Source organism: Somniosus microcephalus, chromosome 4, assembly GCF_052327205.1.
Source record: "Somniosus microcephalus isolate GS21.2 chromosome 4, FLI_Smic_1.0, whole genome shotgun sequence".
NCBI classification, from domain to species: domain Eukaryota; kingdom Metazoa; phylum Chordata; class Chondrichthyes; order Squaliformes; family Somniosidae; genus Somniosus; species Somniosus microcephalus.
The window spans coordinates 7,165,490-7,182,962 of record NC_140990.1 but is presented as its reverse complement, the minus strand read 5'-3'; the positions used below and the strand labels follow the sequence as shown (position 1 = coordinate 7,182,962).

Below are 17,473 nucleotides of genomic sequence, written 5' to 3'. Positions count from 1 at the left end.
GGGCAAGGAATTTCACCAAGGTTAAGAAGGTCGACATGAACAAGATATCCGGTCGACCGATTGAAAATGGACTTTTAAATTGATAGTAATGTTTTAAAATTGTTGAAATATTATATTTGTATTTTAGTTGTAAATAAATTAATTATAAATTGTAAAGGTTGTTTTAGGTTGGAGCATGTTTTAAAAGGAGGGGTGAATGTGGTGATTATTTCCTATGTTTAATAAGAAGTATTGTGATTGGTGAATGGGGTGGTTGTTCTCTGTGTTAGTAAGAAGTATTGTAATTGGTTGTTTGTTTCTACCTTGAGATATATGCTGTAAACTCATTGGTAACCCACGACCTTCTGACTCTAGAGGTGAGAGTGTCACCCACTGAGCCGAGGCTGACCCCTCTGAAACTCCAGCCTAGTTATTGGGGTTACTGGGGTTAACAGCATCTTCAAACGGGGCCCCCCCCGCCCCCATAATTGCCATTATTAACACAGAACAGTCCTTCATGTGATTGACAGCAGAATGGGACCAGTGCGCTCAGGTGTGAACTCGCTGGTGTCTCAGCAGGTCAGATGAACTGGTGAATCCCTTTTCACACACTGAGCAGGGGAACGGCCTCTCCCCAGTGTGGGTGAACTGGTGTTTCAGCAGGTCAGATGAACTGATGAATCCTTTTTCACACACTGAGCAGGGGAACGGCCTCTCCCCAGTGTGGGCGAACTGGTGTTTCTGAAGATTGGATGACTGCGTAAACCTCTTCTCGCAGTGAGAGCAGCTGAACGGCCTCTCCCCAGTGTGAGTGCGCTGGTGTCTCAGCAGGTAAGATGGACTAGTGAATCCCTTTTCACACACTGAGCAGGGGAACGGCCTCTTCCCGGTGTGGGTGAACTGGTGTTTCCGAAGATTGGATGAGTGCGTAAACCTCTTCCCGCAGTGAGAGCAGCTGAACGGCCTCTCCCCAGTGTGGATGCGCCGATGCTTCTTCAGGCCCTTGGAGCATTTGAAACTCTTGTCGCAGTCGGAAGATTTAAACGGCCTCGCGTCAGTGTGAACCAGCTGGTGTTCCCGCAGAGAGGAGGAATCAGTGAATCCTTTCCCGCACTCGGAGCAGGAGAACGGCCTCTCCACGGTGTGAACCAGCTGGTGTATCAGTAGGGTGGAGGAGAGAGTGAATCCCTTCCCACACACGGAGCAGGTGAATGGCCTCTCCCCGGTGTGAACTCGCTCGTGTATCAACAGGTGGCAAGACTGGTTAAACCTCTTCTCACAGTGAGAACAGGCGAACGGCTTCTCGCCGGTGTGAACTCGCTGGTGCTGTATCAGTTCGCTGGATCTTCTGAAGCGCTTCTCGCAGTCGGAGCACTGAAAAGGTCTCTCCCCGGTGTGAACACGCTCATGTATCAACAGGTGGCAAGATTCGTTAAACCTCTTCAAACAGTGAGAGCAGGCGAACGGCTTCTCCCCAGTGTGGATGCGTCGATGCTTCTTCAGGCCCTTGGAGCATTTGAAACTCTTGTCGCAGTCGGAACATTTAAACGGCCTCTCGTCAGTGTGAACCAGCTGGTGTTCCTGCAGAGAGGAGGGATGAGTGAATCCTTTCCCGCACTCGGAGCAGGTGAATGGCCATTTCACGGAGTGACTGCGTTGATGAGTCTCCAGCTCGGAGAGGCAACTGAATCCTATCCCGCATTCCCGACATTTGCACGGATTCTCCTCACTTTGGTCACACTTGTGCCTCCCCAGGCTGCACCTTCGGTTGAATCCATGTCCACACACAAGACACGTGTGCAGTTTGCCCGCATTCTGATTGCTGCTTTCCGCTTCCATATGTCGATGATATTCAGGTCCTGATGAATCGAGTGACTCTGTCAGATCTTTGTGTGAAGTTTGCGTTAAGCTGCCCGTCTGCAATTCCTCCCCTTGCAAGAGACAGTAAAAGAGGTTTATATAAGTAATTAATGTAAATACAGGAGACAAAATAAAGAAAGACTGGCCTTTACACAGCACCTTTCATGACCAATGGTTTTACATCCAATGAAGTACTTTTTGAAGTGTAGTCGCTGTTGTAATGTGGGAAACACTGCAGCCAATTTGCATGATAAATAATGGCCAGGACACCGGGGATAACTCTCCTGACCTTCTTCAAAATAATGGGATGTTTTATGTCCACCTGAACATCTCTTCCGAAAGACGGCCCTCCAACAGTGCGGCGCACCCTCAGTACTGCCCCTACGACAGTGCGGTGCTTCCTCAGTACTGCCCCTCCGACAGTGCAGCGCTCCCTCAGTACTGCCCCTCCGACAGTGGGGCGCGCCCTCAGTACTGCCCCTCCGACAGCGGGGGGCTCCCTCAGTACCGCCGCTCCGACAGTGCAGCACTCCCTCAGTACTGCCCCTCCAACAGTGCGGCGCTCCCTCAGTACTGCCCCTCCCACAGTGCGGCGCTCCCTCAGTACTGCCCCTCCAATAGGGCACCGCCCCTCCGACAGTGCGGAGCTCCTTCGGCACTGCCCCGGAGCGTCAGCCTAGGTTTATGTGCTCGATTCCCTGGAGTGGGGACTTTGAACCCACAACTTTCTGACTGAGAGACGAGGGTGCTGCCAACTGAGCCACTGGCTGGCTCTCAAGGTCTTTCACATCCTTGCTAAAGTGCGGTGGCTGGGGGAATTGTCACAGTCCATTTAATCAGAAGAGCACACGAGAGGGGGGAGGGAGACCCTTTAAATATGGAGGGGGTGGGTGTCCCTTTAAATGTGGAGGGGCGGGTGTCCCTATAAATGTGGAGGGGCGGGTGTCCCTATAAATGTGGTGGGGGCGGGTGTCCCTATAAATGTGGTGGGGCCGGGTGTCCCATTTAATGTGGAGTGGGTGGGTATCCTTTTAAATGTGGAGGGAGTGGGTGTCACGTTAAATGTGGAGGGGGTGGGTGTCCCTTTAAATGTGGAGGGGGTGGGTGTCCCTTTAAATGTGGAGGGGATGGGTGTCCCTTTAAATGTGGAGGGGATGGGTGTCTCTTTAAATGTGGAGAGGCGGGGCCTCGCATGCTCATTCGGCCCCTCACCACAACACCAGGCTGCCAGTGCGCCTGCGCGGGGCCTCCGGGGAGCAGACAGAAGGCCGGGCCCGGGGAAGAGGCGGAATTAACGGCCGGGGTAAAGTAAAGTGTTTGGGGAGCGATTTAAATCGAGGTGAGTGGGGGGGGGGGTGGGGGGGGAGCGGAGAGCGAGATTATAAAGTAAAATACGAGAAAAACCAAACCTGAGAGTTGGGCGGGCGGGACCTCCGTGGCCACCGAACGGAGCGGATTGAGTTGCGCGGGGTGGCGGAGTGAGCCGGAGCAATGTGATTCTGACTGACGGGACCGCTGACCAATAGGAAGAGGGCTGAGCTGGGAGGACTGAACTGGGTGGCCTGGTCCTCCAACCAATGGCGGCGCGGCAAAGGGGCGGGCCCTGGGTCTCCAGCTCAGGTGCGCTGGGGCTGATTGTGACGCGCTGTCCCCAGGTGAGAGCAGCTCAGTCAGCACAGAGCTGGGGCTGGAATCTGGGAGAGGGGCCGCAGGCAGCGGGCCTGGCAAAGGGGCACAAGCTTCACAATACAAGCTTCTTTCAAATGCACAATTGTTTCCTACAGACAGCCTTGGTCACTCTGCAAGAAAAACTGTTTAACAATTCATCATAACTCCCCTGCTTTAGGAGAGGCGTAGAGTGCAAAAAGCAAGGAAGTTATGATGAAACTGTGCAAAAGACTGGAGTCAGCTGTGGCTCAGTGGATAGCAGAGTCAGAAGGTTGTGGGTTCAAATCCCGCTCCAGGGACTTGAGCACATAAAACGAGGCTGACACTCCAGTGCGGTGCTGAGGGAGCGCCGCACTGTCGGAGGGCAGTGCTGAGGGAGCACCGCACTGAGGGAGCGCCGCACTGATGGAGGGGGAATGCTGAGGGAGCGCCGCACTGTCAGAGGGGGAATACTGAGGGAGCGCTGCACTGTCGGGGGGGGGGCAGTACTGAGGGAGCGCCGCACTGTCGGAGGGGGAATACCGAGGGAGCGCCGCACTGTTGGGGGGGCGGGGCAGTACTGAGGGAGCGCCGCACTGTTGGAGGGGCAGTATTGAGGGAGCGCCGCACTGTCGGAGGGGCGGTGCTGAGTGAGTGTCGCACAGTCGGAGGGGCAGTACTGAGGGAACGCCGCACTGTCGGAGGGGCAGTACTGAGGGAGCGCCGCACTGCCTGAGGGGCAGTGCTGAGGGAGAACTGCTCCATCGGAGGGGCAGTACTGAGGGAGAGCCGCATTGTCAGAGGGGCGGTAATGAAGGAGCGCTGCAGTGTCGGAGGGGCAGTACTGAGGGAGAGCCGCATTGTCGGAGGGGCAGTGCTGAGGGAGCGCTGCAATGTCGGAGGTGCCGTCCTGCGGATGAGACGTTAAACCGAGGCCCCTGTCTGCCCCCTCAGGTGGATGTAAAAGATCCCGTGGTGCTATTTCTAAGAAGTTATCCCCGGTGTTTTGAGCCCAATATTTTTCCCTCAACATGACAAAAACACATTATCTGGTCATTATCACATTGCTGTTTGTGGGAGCTTGCTGTGCACAAATTGGCTGCCGCGTTTCCCACATTACAACAGTGACTACACTTCAAAAGTACTTCATTGGCTGTAAAGCGCTTTGGGACGTCCGGTGGTCGTGAAAGGCAGTTAAGAAGGCAAATGGTATGCTGGACTTCATTACAAGAGGATTTGAGTAGAGGAGTAAAGAAGTCTTACTCCAATTATATCTTCTGCTTTCTTCTTAGGCAGTCCCTCGGAACCGAGGATGACTTGCTTCCACATTAAAAATTAGTCCTCCGGTGTAAGGGTAAACCAGGAGAGCTTCTTCTCCCCGAGACGGACCCTCTGATATAAAGGGTCGACTGGATCCATGTTTATCTGTAATTTAAACAGAGGTCTGGTCGTCTTCCGAGCTCTTTACCCGAGAGGAGAGGGTAGAATGGGGGTCTTTAGTGTTAAATGGTTTCACCTGGGTCCATTGCATCCATCGCATACCCATCGGTTCCTGTAGACAAACACACATAAGAACATAAGAAATAGGAGCAGGAGTAGGCCAATCGGCCCCTCGAGCCTGCTCCGCCATTCAATAAGATCATGGCTGATCTGATCCTAACCGCCAATCCACTATCACAGAACCATCTCCTGAATCTAACAGAATTAGACACACGAAATAGGAGCAGGATCAGGCTACACAGCCCCTGGGCCCGCTCCGCTACCCACAGGGCCATGACCATTCCGAACCTAGACTCATGTCCAAATTCCTGCCCGCTCCCCGTAACCCTTAATTCCCTTTACTTCTAGGAAACTGTCTATTTCTGTTTTAAATTTATATAATGATGTAGCTTCTACAGCTTTTTGTGGCAGCATATTCCATGGACCTACCACCCTGTGAGTGAAGTAGTTCCTCCTCATCTCAGTTTTGAAAGAGCAGCCCCTTATTCTAAGACTATGCACCCTAGTTCTAGTTTCACCAATCATCGGGAACATCTTCCCCGCATCCACCCGATCCAACCCCTTCACAATCTTATATGTTTCAATAAGATCGCCTCTCATTCTTCTGAACTCCAATGAGTAGAGTCCCAATCTACTCAACCTCTCCTCATATGTCCACCCCCTCATCCCCGGGATTAACCGAGTGAACCTTCTTTGTACTGACTCGAGAGCAAGTATGTCCTTTCTTAAGTAAGGACACCAAAACTGTACGCAGTATTCCAGGTGCGGTCTCACCAATACCTTGTACAACTGAAGCAATACCTCCCTATTTTTATATTCTATCCCCCTAGCAATGAAAGCCAACATTCCATTGGCCTTCTTAATCACTTGCTGCACCTGCATACTAACCTTTTGAGTTTCGTGCACCAGGACCGCCAGATCCCTTTGTACTTCAGTACTTTCCAGTTTCTTGCCATTAAGATAATAATTTGCTCTACGATTTTTCCTGCCAAAGTGCATAACCTCACACTTTCCAGTATTGTATTCCATCTGCCAAATCTCTGCCCACTTACTTAGCCTGTCTATGTCCCCTTGCAGGTTTTTTATGTCCTCCTCACTCACTACTTTCCCTCCCATCATAGTATCATCTGCAAACTTTGATATGTTACACTTGGTCCCCTCCTCCAAATCGTTAATATAGATTGTAAAGAGTTGGGGACCCAGCACTGACCCCTGCGGAACACCACTAGTTACTGATTGCCAGTCTGAGAATGAACCATTTATCCCAACTCTCTGCCTTCTGTTAGATAGCCAATCCTCTATCCATGCCAGAATATTACCCCCAATCCCGTGATTTTTTTATCTTAAGCAATAATCCTTTGTGTGGCACCTTGTCAAATGCCTTTTGGAAGTCTAAATACACTACGTCCACTGGTTCCCCTTTATCCACCCTATATGTTACTTCCTCAAAGAACTCCAGCAAATTTGTCAAACATGACTTCCCCTTCATAAAACCATGCTGACTTTGTCCTATTAAATTATGATTATCCAAATGTCCTGTTACTGTCTCCTTAATAATGGACTCCAAAATTTTACCTACCACAGATGTTAGGATAACCGGTCTATAGTTTCCAGCCTTCTGTCTACTGCCCTTTTTAAATAAGGGTGTTACATTAGCAGTTTTCCAGTCTGCCAGGACCGTTGCCGAGTCCAGGGAGCTTTGGAAAATTATTACTAATGCATCCACAATCCCTACCGCCACTTCCCTCAAGACCCTAGGATGTAAGCCATCAGGTCCAGGTGATTTATCCGCCTTGAGTCCCATTATTTTACCGAGTACCACTTCCTTAGTGATTTTGATTGTGTTTAGCTCCCCCCCCCCTTTAGCCCCCTGTTTGTCCAGTGTTGGGATATTCTTAGTGTCTTCTACTGTAAAGACGGATATAAAATATTCATTCAGTGTTTTTGCCATCTCCATATTTCCCACCATTAATTTCTCGGTCTCATCCTCTAAGGGACCAACATTTACTTTAGCCACCCTTTTTGTTTTTATATAACTATAAAAACTCTTACTATCTGTTTTTATATTTTTTGCTAATTTACTTTCATAATCTATCTTCCCTTTCGTAATCAATCTTTTTGTTATTTTTTGCTGTCTTTTAAAGTTTTCCCAATCCTCTATCCTCCCACTAGATTTGGCTACCTTATATGCCCTTGTTTTTAGTCGAATACTATCCTTAATTTCTTTACTTAGCCACGGATGGCTGTCTTTTCTTTTACACCCTTTTCTTCTCAGTGGAATATATATTTTTTGGAAGTTGTAAAATAACTCCTTAAATGTACACCACTGATCATGTATCGTCTTACCCTTTATCTATTTTCCCAATCCACTCTACTCAATTCCGCTCTCATACCTTCATAGTCTCCTTTATTCAAGCAGAGTCAGAAGGTTGTGGGTTCAAATCCCGCTCCAGGGACTTGAGCACATAAAGCGAGGCTGACACTCCAGTGCGGTGCTGAGGGAGCGCCGCACTGTCAGAGGGCAGTGCTGAGGGAGCACCGCACTGTCGGAGGGGCAGTACTGAGAGAGCGCCGCACTGTTGGAGGGGCAGTACTGAGAGAGCGCCGCACTGTTGGAGTGGCAGTACTGAGGGAGCACCGCACTGTCGGAGGGGCAGTACTGAGGGAGCACCACACTGTCGGAGGGGCAGTGCTGAGGGAGCACCGCACTGTCGGAGGGCAGTGCTGAGGGAGCGCCGCACTGTCGGAGGGCAGTGCTGAGGGAGCACCGCACTGAGGGAGCGCTGCACTGTCGGAGGGGGAATACTGAGGGAGCGCCGCACTGTCGGAGGGGGAATACTGAGGGAGCGCCGCACGGGGGAACCACCTCATCCGGGTTTCAGTCCTGTCTCCATGAGTATGTCCTTCATTCCAGATTTCAATCGAAAATATGTTATTTTTCAAACGGTAACATTATAAAACTAGCAAAAACCTCACTCGCAGTTGCTTTAATATTTGCAGTATAAGGAAATGAGCCATAGCGCGTGCTGGAGAGAGATTGTGACGATGCATAGCTGCCGGGAAATCTTTGCTGGAGCCCAGGGACACAAATACAGGCATAAACAGGTGTCACATGTTGCAATTTAACGCAGAGAAGTGTGAAGTGATGCATTTTGGAAGGAAGCACGAGGAGAGGCAAATTAAACTAACTGGTACAATTTTAAAGCGGGTACAGGAGTAGAGTGTCCTGGGGATGCACGTGCACAATATTTCGAGAGTGGCAGAACAAGGCTGTTAAAAAGGCATACAAATGTCTTGGCTTTATAAATAGCAGCATAGAGTAAAAAAGCAAGGAAGTTAAGTTAAACTTCAGTAAAACACTGGTTAGGCCCCAGCTGAAGTATTGCGTCCAATTTTGGCGCCTGGCTTCCTGAGTGTTGTTGCAGCTGCATCCATTCGGTAAGTGGAGAGTATGAGATTTTTGCCCCATAATAGGCTTAATATATACTTGGATTTTTGCAGTATAGTCCGTATCCAGAACCCGTCGAACAAGCCCATAAACTAGGATCCTCTGAAACGTCTGAATTAAGTTTTTCAATCATATTGCACGTGTCACTACCTACAGTGACCGAGCGAGTACTGTTACCGACAGACGGTGATGGGAGGACTCACCAGGAAAAGTTCTAAGACGTTAGTTTTAATATACCTAGAGTGGTCAAAGATGGAAGTTCAAGTCCCCCTGAACTTTTGTGTGTCGTGCCTTTGATAGTCTAAATAACATGTTGCTAAAGTGATGATAACGTGTCAACACTTTCTGGTTATTTTTGATTAATTTGTAACACGTTAACGCATGAGGTCAACGTGTAAATGTTATAATTATCTTTAGTGAATCTGCACGATGTTATCTATTCTTTGTCGATTCTTCTTGTCACGGTTAGTACCTCATTATCTCACCTTTTCTAATACCTTTTTAGTCATTTGTATCCAGTTGTTCTCCTGACGATCTGGCTCGGAGCCTGGAACGCACCATGTGCATTCCTACAGTTTATTATTGCATTAAAGTATGTTCAGCAGGTTCTGATTTTGTCCAGACTATGACGTCTTAGCACCTACTTAAATTGTAGACTCTTAGGTTTAATATGTGTAAGTGTCATCAATATTGAAAAAGTTTCATTAAAATTATTAGAATTATTAGGGTGGGCCCCTCTTTCCTCCCTCTGTCTTTATTCGTTCCTGGGATGTGGGCATCGCTGGCAAGGTCAGCATTTATTGCCCATCCCTAATTGCCCTTGAGAAGGTGGTGGTGAGCCACCTACTTGAACCGCTGCAGGCTCTGTGGTGAAGGTACTCTCACAGTGCTGTCAGGGAGTGAGTTCCAGGATTTTGACGCAGCGACGATGAAGGAACGGTGATTAGTCTCCAAGTCAGGATGGTGTGTGACTTGCAGAGGAACATACAGGTGATGGTATTCCCATGCGCCTCCTGCCCTTGGTCATAGAGGTCGCGGGTTTGGGAGGAGCTGCCGAAGAAGCCTTGGCGAGTTGCTAAAGTGCGTCTGATAGATGGTACACACTGCAGCCACAGTGCGCTGGTAGTGTATGGAGTGAATGTTTAAGGTGCTGGATGGAGTGGGATAAAGTGGGATGCTTTGTCCTGGATGGGGTCGAGCTTCTTGAGTGTTGAGCTGCACAAATCCAGGCAAGTGGAGAGTATTCCATCACACTCCTGACTTGTGCCTTGTAGATGGTGGAACGGCTTTGGGGAGTCAGGAGGTGAGACACTCGCCGCAGAACACCTAGCCTCTGACATGCTCTTATTGCTGCAGTAGTTACGTGGCTGGTCCATGCTTACCCTCAGGATGTTGATGGCGGTGGATTCGGTGATGGTAATGCCATTGATAGTCAAGGGGCGGTGGTTAGACACTCACTTGTTGGAAATAATCATTGTGTAGCACTTGTGTGGCGCGAATGTTACCTGCCACTTATCAGCCCAAGCCTGAACGTCGTCCAGGTCTTGTTGCATGCGGGCATGGACAACTTCTTTATTTGAGGAGTTGTGAATGGTACTGAACACTGAGCAGTCATCAGCAAAAATTCCCATTTCTGACCTTATGTTGGAGGGAAGGTCATTGATGAAGCAGCTGGAGATACTTTGGCCTAGGACACTGCCCTGAGGAACTCCTGCAGCAATGTCCTGGGGCTGAGATGATTGACCGCCAAACACCACAACAATCTTCCTTTGTGTCAGGTATGTCTACAGAGGGTATTACTTCACACATTGACTTGTGCCTTATAGGTGGTGGAGAGGCTTTGGGCAGTCAGGAGGTGAACCACTCACCACAGAATACCCATCCTCTGACCTGCTCTGGTAACACTTACATTTATGTGGTTGTTCCAGTTGAGTTTCTCATCAATGCCGACCTGTTGAATGTTGATGCTGGCTGATTCGGAGATGGAAATGCCATTGACTCTGAAGTGGAGGTGGTTTTGACTCTCACTTGTTGGTGCTGGTCATTGTCCGGCACTTGAGTGGCGTGTATTTAACATAATGACACCAGGGATGAGGGACTTCAGTCAGGTTGAGAGATTGGAGAAGCTGGTGTTGTTGCCCTTACAACACAAAACATTAAGTGCAGGTTTAGTAGAGGTGTTCAAATTATGAGGGGTTTTAATAGAATAAATAAGGAGAACGATGTGGGAGTGGAGATTATTTCTTTTTATCACAGCGAGTTGTTATGATCTGGAATTTACTCTCTGAAAATGTGGTGGAAGCAGATTAAATAGTCACTTTGAAGAGGGAACTGGATATGTACTTGGAAAGGTGACATTTGCAGGGCTATGGTGAAATTGTTTAATTTTTCATCACCTTTCAGGACTGGATATGGCAGTGTTGCAGAGCTTTGATCTCAGCTGATCTGCTAGATGTGGTAGCGCTAGACTCTTTCTAATTTTATCCCACTGAACATGATGTTAGTGTCACACGGTATGATAGAGGTTGCCCTCAGTGTGAAGGCGAGACGTATTCTCTACAAGGACTGTGCAGTGGTCAATTCTACCAATATTGTCATGGATAGATGCATCTGCGATAGGTAAATTGGTGAGGACGAGGTCAAGCAGGCTGCTCTCTCATGTTCGTATTCTAACGTCCTACCTTCAACTTAGTCTGACAGATTTGTTACTCAGGCCTTACTATTGTTACTATTGCTGCTGGCCACTGAAGTCCCACCACCTTCCAGAGTGCATTCTGTACACTTCCGCTCACTGTGCTTCCATCAAGTGGTGTTCAGCATAAGGATCTGCAGATTCATCAGCTGGGAGAGAGCGGTAGGTGATAATCAGCAGGACGTTTCCTTGCCTAAGTCTGACCGGAAGCCATGACACTTCATTATCTCTAGGTGCAATGTTGAGGACTCCCATGGCCTCTCCCACCCGACTGCATTCCACTGGGCACCTACCTCTGGTGGAACAGGACATACTCAGCGATGGGGTTGGAGACGTCAGACACGTTGACTGATGGGGCATGGTTCCGTGAGTATGTTTATGTGAGACTTCGAATGTTTCCAGTGGGTTTCATGGCGTGTATAGGTGTTTAAAGTGTATTTGTGTAATTCGCTAATATTTTAAGAGGCTTCCTTTGATTCCTTGGTGTTAACCCTTTGCTCCTTTTATTTTTCCTCCCCCACTATTAAGCACCACAACATTTCTGGAAAGGCAGAAACAAGTTGTTCTTGTTCTTGTTCTAGTTTCAGGCAATTGAGAATACCCTGGGAATTAATTCCTGGACTGCGGCGGGGGCATTGTAATCTAGGCGGCCCTGGGAATTAATTTCTGGACTGCTGCGGGGGTGTTTTAATCCAGGCGGCTCTACGAATGAAATTCTTGGACGGAGGTCGGGCCATTGTAATCGAGGCGGCCCTGGGAGTGAAATTCCTGGACTGAGGCGGGGGCATTGTAATCTAGGCGGCTCTCGGAATGAAATTCTTGGACTGAGGCGGGAACAATGTAATATAGGCGACCCTAGGAATGAAATTCCTGGACTCAGGCACGAGCAGTGTAATCATAGAATCTTCGAATAGTACAGCACAGAAGTACGCTATTCTGTCTATCTAGTCTGCATCGGCTCCTTCAAAGCACAATCCGCTTGTTTCCATTCCTGGCTCTTTCCCCATATCCCTGCAATCAATTCTCCTTCACATATTTATCCGATTCCGTTTTGAAGGCAACTATTGAATCTATTTCCACCAACCATCAGGCAGTCTATTACAAATCCTAACCACTCGTTGTGTAAACATGTTTTTCCTGCTGTCACCTCTGGTTTTTTTGAGAATCGCCTTAAATCTGTGCCGTCTGGCTATCGAACCTTCAGACATTGGAAACAGTTTCTCTTTATTTTACCCTATATAAACCCTTCATGATTTTGAATACCTGTATCAGATCTTGTCTTAGCCTTCTCTGCTCTAAGGAGAACAGCCCAGCTTCTCCAGACTATACACGTCACTGTAACTCCTCAGCCCTGGAAAAAGTCTAATAAACCTCTCTCGAACGTGGCCAAAACCTTCACGTTCTTCCTAATGGCTGGTCCCCAGAATTGGGCAAAATATTCCAGTTGGTGCTGAACTAATGTTTTATACAGGTTTAGCATAACGTCATGGCTTTTGTACTCTATGCCTCTATTTATAGAACCCCTGATTCCATATGATTTATTAACGGCTTGGTTAATCTGCCCTGCCACTTTCAAAGATTTGTGCACAAACACGCACACGCCTCTCTGTTATTGCAGCGCCTTTAAGAAACATAGGGGCAGGGGTAGACCATTCGGCCCTTCGAGCCTATTCCACCATTCAATATGATCATGGCTGATACTTTCTCTCAATACCATATTTCCACTCTCTCCCCATACCCCTCGATGCCTTTTGTGTCTAGACATCTGTCTATTTCCTTCTTAAATATATTCAGTGACTTGGCCTCCACAGCCTTCTGTGTAGAAAATTCCATAGGTTCGCCACCGTCTGATTGAAGAAATTTCTCCTCATCTCAGTCTTAAATGCCCTACCCGTATCCTGAGACTGTGACCCGTCCTTCTGGACCCCCCAGCCAGGGAAAACAACCTCCCTGCATCCAGTCTGTCTAGCCCTGTCAGAATGTTATAGATTTCAATGAGATCCCCTCTCAATCTTCTAAACTCTCGTGAATACAGGCCTAGTCGACCCAATCTCTCCTCAAACGACAGTTCTGCCATCCCAGGAATCAGTCTGGTGAACCTTCGCTGCACTCCCTCTTTGGCAAGTATATCCTTTCTTAGGTGAGGAGACCAAAACTGCACACAGTACTCCAGGTGTAGTCTCATCGCCGCGGCCCTGTGTAAATTTAGTAAGACATCTTTGCTCCTGTACTCAAATACTCTTGCAATGAAAGCCAACATACCATTTGCCTTCCTTGAGAAGGCTGTTACAAAGGCACACGGGATCCTTGGCTTTATAAATCAAGGCATAGAATTTATGCTAAACGTGTATCAAACACTGGTTAGGACTCAGCTGGAGTATTGTATCCAATTCTGGGCATCACACTTTAGGAAGGATGCCAAGGCCTTGGAGAGGGTTGTTTTTTATTCGTTTATGGGATGTGGGCGTCGCTGGCAAGTCCAGCATTTATTGCCCATCCCTAATTTCCCTTGTGAAGGTGGTGGTGAGCCGCCTTCTTGAACCGCTGCAGTCCGTGTGATGAAGGTACTCCCACAGCGCTGTTAGGTAGGGAGTTCCAGGATTTGACCCAGTGACGATAAAGGATCAGCGATATACTTCCAAGTAAGGATTTTGTGTAACTTGGAGGGGAACATGGAGTTGGTGGTGTTCCCATGCGCCTGCTGCTCATGTCCTTCTAGGTGGTAGAGGTGGGGGGTTTGGGAGGTGATCCTCTATCTCAACACCATAATCCTGCTCTCTCCTCATACCTCATAGAAAAATAGATTAATAGGAGAAACATAGAAAAATAGGTATTGTACATTTTAGCTTGTATTTTCTCTCCTCATTCTTCCTACCAAAATGTACCACCTCACAATTTTCTGCATTAAATTTAATCTGCCACGTGTCCGCCCATTCCACTACCCAGTCCATGTCCTCTTGAAGTCTATTACTATGCTCCTCACTGTTCACTACACTTTCAAATTTCGTATCATCTGCAAATTTCGAAATTGTGCCCTGTACCCACAAGTCCAAGTCACTAATGTGTATCAAAGACAGCAGTGGTCCTAGTACTGAAACCTGAACAACACCACCTCTACCTCCCTCCAGTCTGAGAAACAGACATTATCCACAACTCTCTGTTTTCTATCCCTTCGTCAATTTTGTGTCCATGCTGATTTTGCCCCTGTTATCCCAAGGGCTTCAATTTTGCTAATAAGAAGTAGGAGCAGGATTGGCCATACGGCCCCTCGGGCCTGCTCCACCATTCAATAGGATCATGGCTGATCCAAATCTAGACTCACGTCCACTTTCCTGCCCTCTCCCCGTAACACCTAATTCCCTTATATGCTAGGAAACTGTCTATCTCCGTTTTAAATATATTTAATGTTGCAGCTTCCACAGCTCTCTTGGGTAGCAAATTCCATAGATTCACTACCCTCTGAGTGAAGAAGTTCCTCCTCATCTCAGTTTTGAAAGGGCAGCCCCTTATTCTAAGATTATGCCCCCGAGTTCTTGTCTCACCCATCAGTGGAAACATCCTCATTGCATCCACCCGATCAAGCCTCCTCACAACCTTATATGTTTCGATAAGATCGCCTCTCATTCTTCTGAACTCCAATGAGTAGAGGCCCAACCTACTCAACTTTTCCTCATACGTCAACACCCTCATCTCCGGAATCAACCGAGTGAACCTTCTCTGAACCGCCTCGAGAGCAAGTATATCTTTTCTTAAATATGGAAACCAAAACTGCACGCAGTATTCCAGGTGTGGCCTCACCAATACCCTGTGTAACTGCAGCAAGACTTCCCTGTTTTTATACTCCATCCCCCTTGCAATATAGGCCAAGATTCCATTGGCCTTCCTGATCACCTGCTGCACCTTTATACTAAATTTTGTGTTTCATGCACCAGGATCCCCAGATCCCTTTGTACTGTAGCACTTTGCAGTTTCTCTCCATTTAGATAATAACTTGCTCTTTCTTTCTTTCTGCCAAAGTGCATAACCTCACACTTTCCAATATTATATTCCATCTGCCAAATCTCTGCCCACTCACTTAGCCTGTCTATGTCCTTTTGCAGGTTTTTTATGTCCTCCTCACTCACTGCTTTCCGTCCCATCTTTGTATCGCCGGCAAACTGGATATGTTGCACTCGGTCCCTTCCTCCAAATCGTTAATATAGATTGTAAAGTGTTGGTGTCCCAGCACTGACCCCTGCGGAACACCACTAATTACTGATTGCCAGCCCGAGAATGAACCATTTATCCCAACTCTCTGTTTTCTGTTAGAAAGCCAATCATCCACCCATGCCAGTATACTACCCCCAATCCTGTGACTTTTTATCTTGATCAGTAATCTTTTGTGTGGAACCTTGTCAAATGCCTTTTGGAAGTCCAAATACAGTACATCCACTGGTTCACCTTTATCCACCCTGTATGTTACGTCCTCAAAGAATTCGAGCAAATTAGTCAAACATGACTTCCCCTTCATAAAACCATGCTGACTCTGTCCTAGTAAATTATGTTTATCCAAATGCTCTGTTACTGTTTCCTTAATAATGGACTCCAACATTTTGCCAACCACAGATGTTAGGCTAACTGGTCTACAGTTTCCAGCATTTTGTCTACTTCCCTTCTTAAATAAGTGTGTTACATTAGCAGTTTTCCAATCTGCCGGGACCTTTCCTGAGTCGAGGGAGTTTTGGAAAATAATCACCAATGCATCCACAATCCCTACCGCCACTTCTCTCAAGACTCTAGGATGTAGGCCATCAGGTTCGGGGGATTTATCCGCCTTAAGTCCCATTATTTTACCGAGTACCATCTCCTTAGTGATTTTAATCGTGTTTAACTCCTCCCCCCCCCCATTGCCCCGTTTGTCCAGTGTTGGGATATTTTTAGTGTCCTCTACTGTAAAGCCTGATACAAAATATTTGTTCAGCGTCTTTGCCATCTCCATGTTCCCCACCACTATTTTCCCGGTCTCATCCTCTAAGGGACCAACGTTCACTTTAGCAACCCTTTTTCTTTTTATATAGATGTAGAAACTCTTGCTATCTGTTTTTATATTTTTTGCTAGTTTACTTTCATAATCTATCTTCCCTTCCTTAATTAAGCTTTTAGTTATTGCTTGCTGGCTTTTAAATGCTTCCCAATCTTCTATCCTCCCAATAGATTTGGCTACTTTATATGCCTAATATGTGGTATTTTATCAAACACTTTAATCAAAGTGGGTTCTGTGGTTCCATCAGTGGGATCGGCTTTTTGTAAGATTCTGCCTTTTGCAGAAAATGTATTTTTTTGTGAAATTCATACCTTTTTGGTTTGGGATAGAATAAAACAGAGAACAAGTTTAGGTAATCCAGTATTTTTCTCCTTTCATTCCGTCCATTTTCTGCAAATTTCTCGTCTTTTTCTCTCAGTTTTAGTTCCGTACAGGAAGAGAAATTCCGTTCTCCAAGTTCTGTCCTCGGCATTTTATGGGCAGGTGAAACATTTCGCAGTCGCTCACTTTTAATTCAAGACAGTGTACAATAAATTTAAGTAGACTGTGAGGAGAAGTGTGAGGTAATGCATTTGGGGAGGGCTAACAATGAAAGGGAATACACATTAAATGGTAGGACACTGAGTAGCGTAGAGGAAAAAAGGGACCTTGGAGTGCATGTCCGTAGATCCCTGAAGGTAGCAGGCCAAGTAGATAAGGTGGTTAAGAAGGCATACGGAATGCTTGCCTTTATTAGCCGTGGCATAGCATACAAGAGCAGGGGGTTTATTCTTCAACTGTATGATACACTAGTTAGGCCTCAGCTAGAGAACTGCGTGCAGTTCTAGTCACCACAATACAGGAAAGATGTGATTGCACTAGAGACGGTACAGTGGAAATTTACAAGGATGTAACTGGGAGTAGAGAATCTTAGCTATGAGGAAAGACTGGATAGGCTGAGTTTGTTTTCCTTGGAAGAGTGGAGGCTGAGGGGAGACCTTATTGAGGTGTATAATATTATGAGGGGCCTAGATAAAGTGGATAGAAAGGACTTATTTCCCTTAGCACAGGGGTTACATACCAGGGGGCACCGATTTAAAGTAATTGGTGGATGGTTTAGAGGGGATTTGAGGGGAAATTTCTTCACCCAGAGGTTTGTGGGGGTCTTGAACTCACTGCCTGAAAGGGTAGTAGAGGCAGGAACCCTAACCACGTTTAAAATGTACTTGGATGTGCCCTTGGGATGCTGTAACCTGCAGGGCTACGGACCAAGAGCTGGGAAGTGGGAATAGGCTGGATAGCTCTTTGTTGGCTGGCGCGGACACGATGGGCCGAAATGGCCTCC

The 17,473-nt window shown here is 47.4% G+C and overlaps 2 protein-coding genes across 2 annotated transcripts in view; one reads left to right on the top strand and one right to left on the bottom strand.

Moving 5' to 3' along the window:
• LOC147118223 (uncharacterized) overlaps positions 1–17,473 on the top strand; it is a 186,110-nt gene that overhangs the window by 33,519 nt on the left and 135,118 nt on the right. The window lies entirely within an intron of this gene.
• On the bottom strand, positions 486–11,486 carry LOC147118227 (uncharacterized). Its single transcript, XM_085983684.1, has 3 exons — positions 11,420–11,486; positions 8,920–8,981; positions 486–1,560 (listed from the first exon to the last, which is right to left on the bottom strand). Exons 1-3 carry the CDS (start codon positions 11,484–11,486, stop codon positions 529–531), a joined length of 1,161 nt encoding a protein of 386 aa, XP_085839810.1. The 3' UTR covers positions 486–528.

Coding starts and splice junctions, on each gene's coding strand:
- LOC147118227 (XM_085983684.1), bottom strand. CDS start 11,486: ATGCCCCATCAGTCAACGTGTCTGACGTCTCCAACCCCATCGCTGAGT. Junction 8,982..11,419: donor TATGTCCTGTTCCACCAGAG/GTAGGTGCCCAG, acceptor GGTGCGTTCCAG/GCTCCGAGCCAGATCGTCAG. Junction 1,561..8,919: donor CTAAAAAGGTATTAGAAAAG/GTGAGATAATGA, acceptor TCCTCTCTGCAG/GAACACCAGCTGGTTCACAC.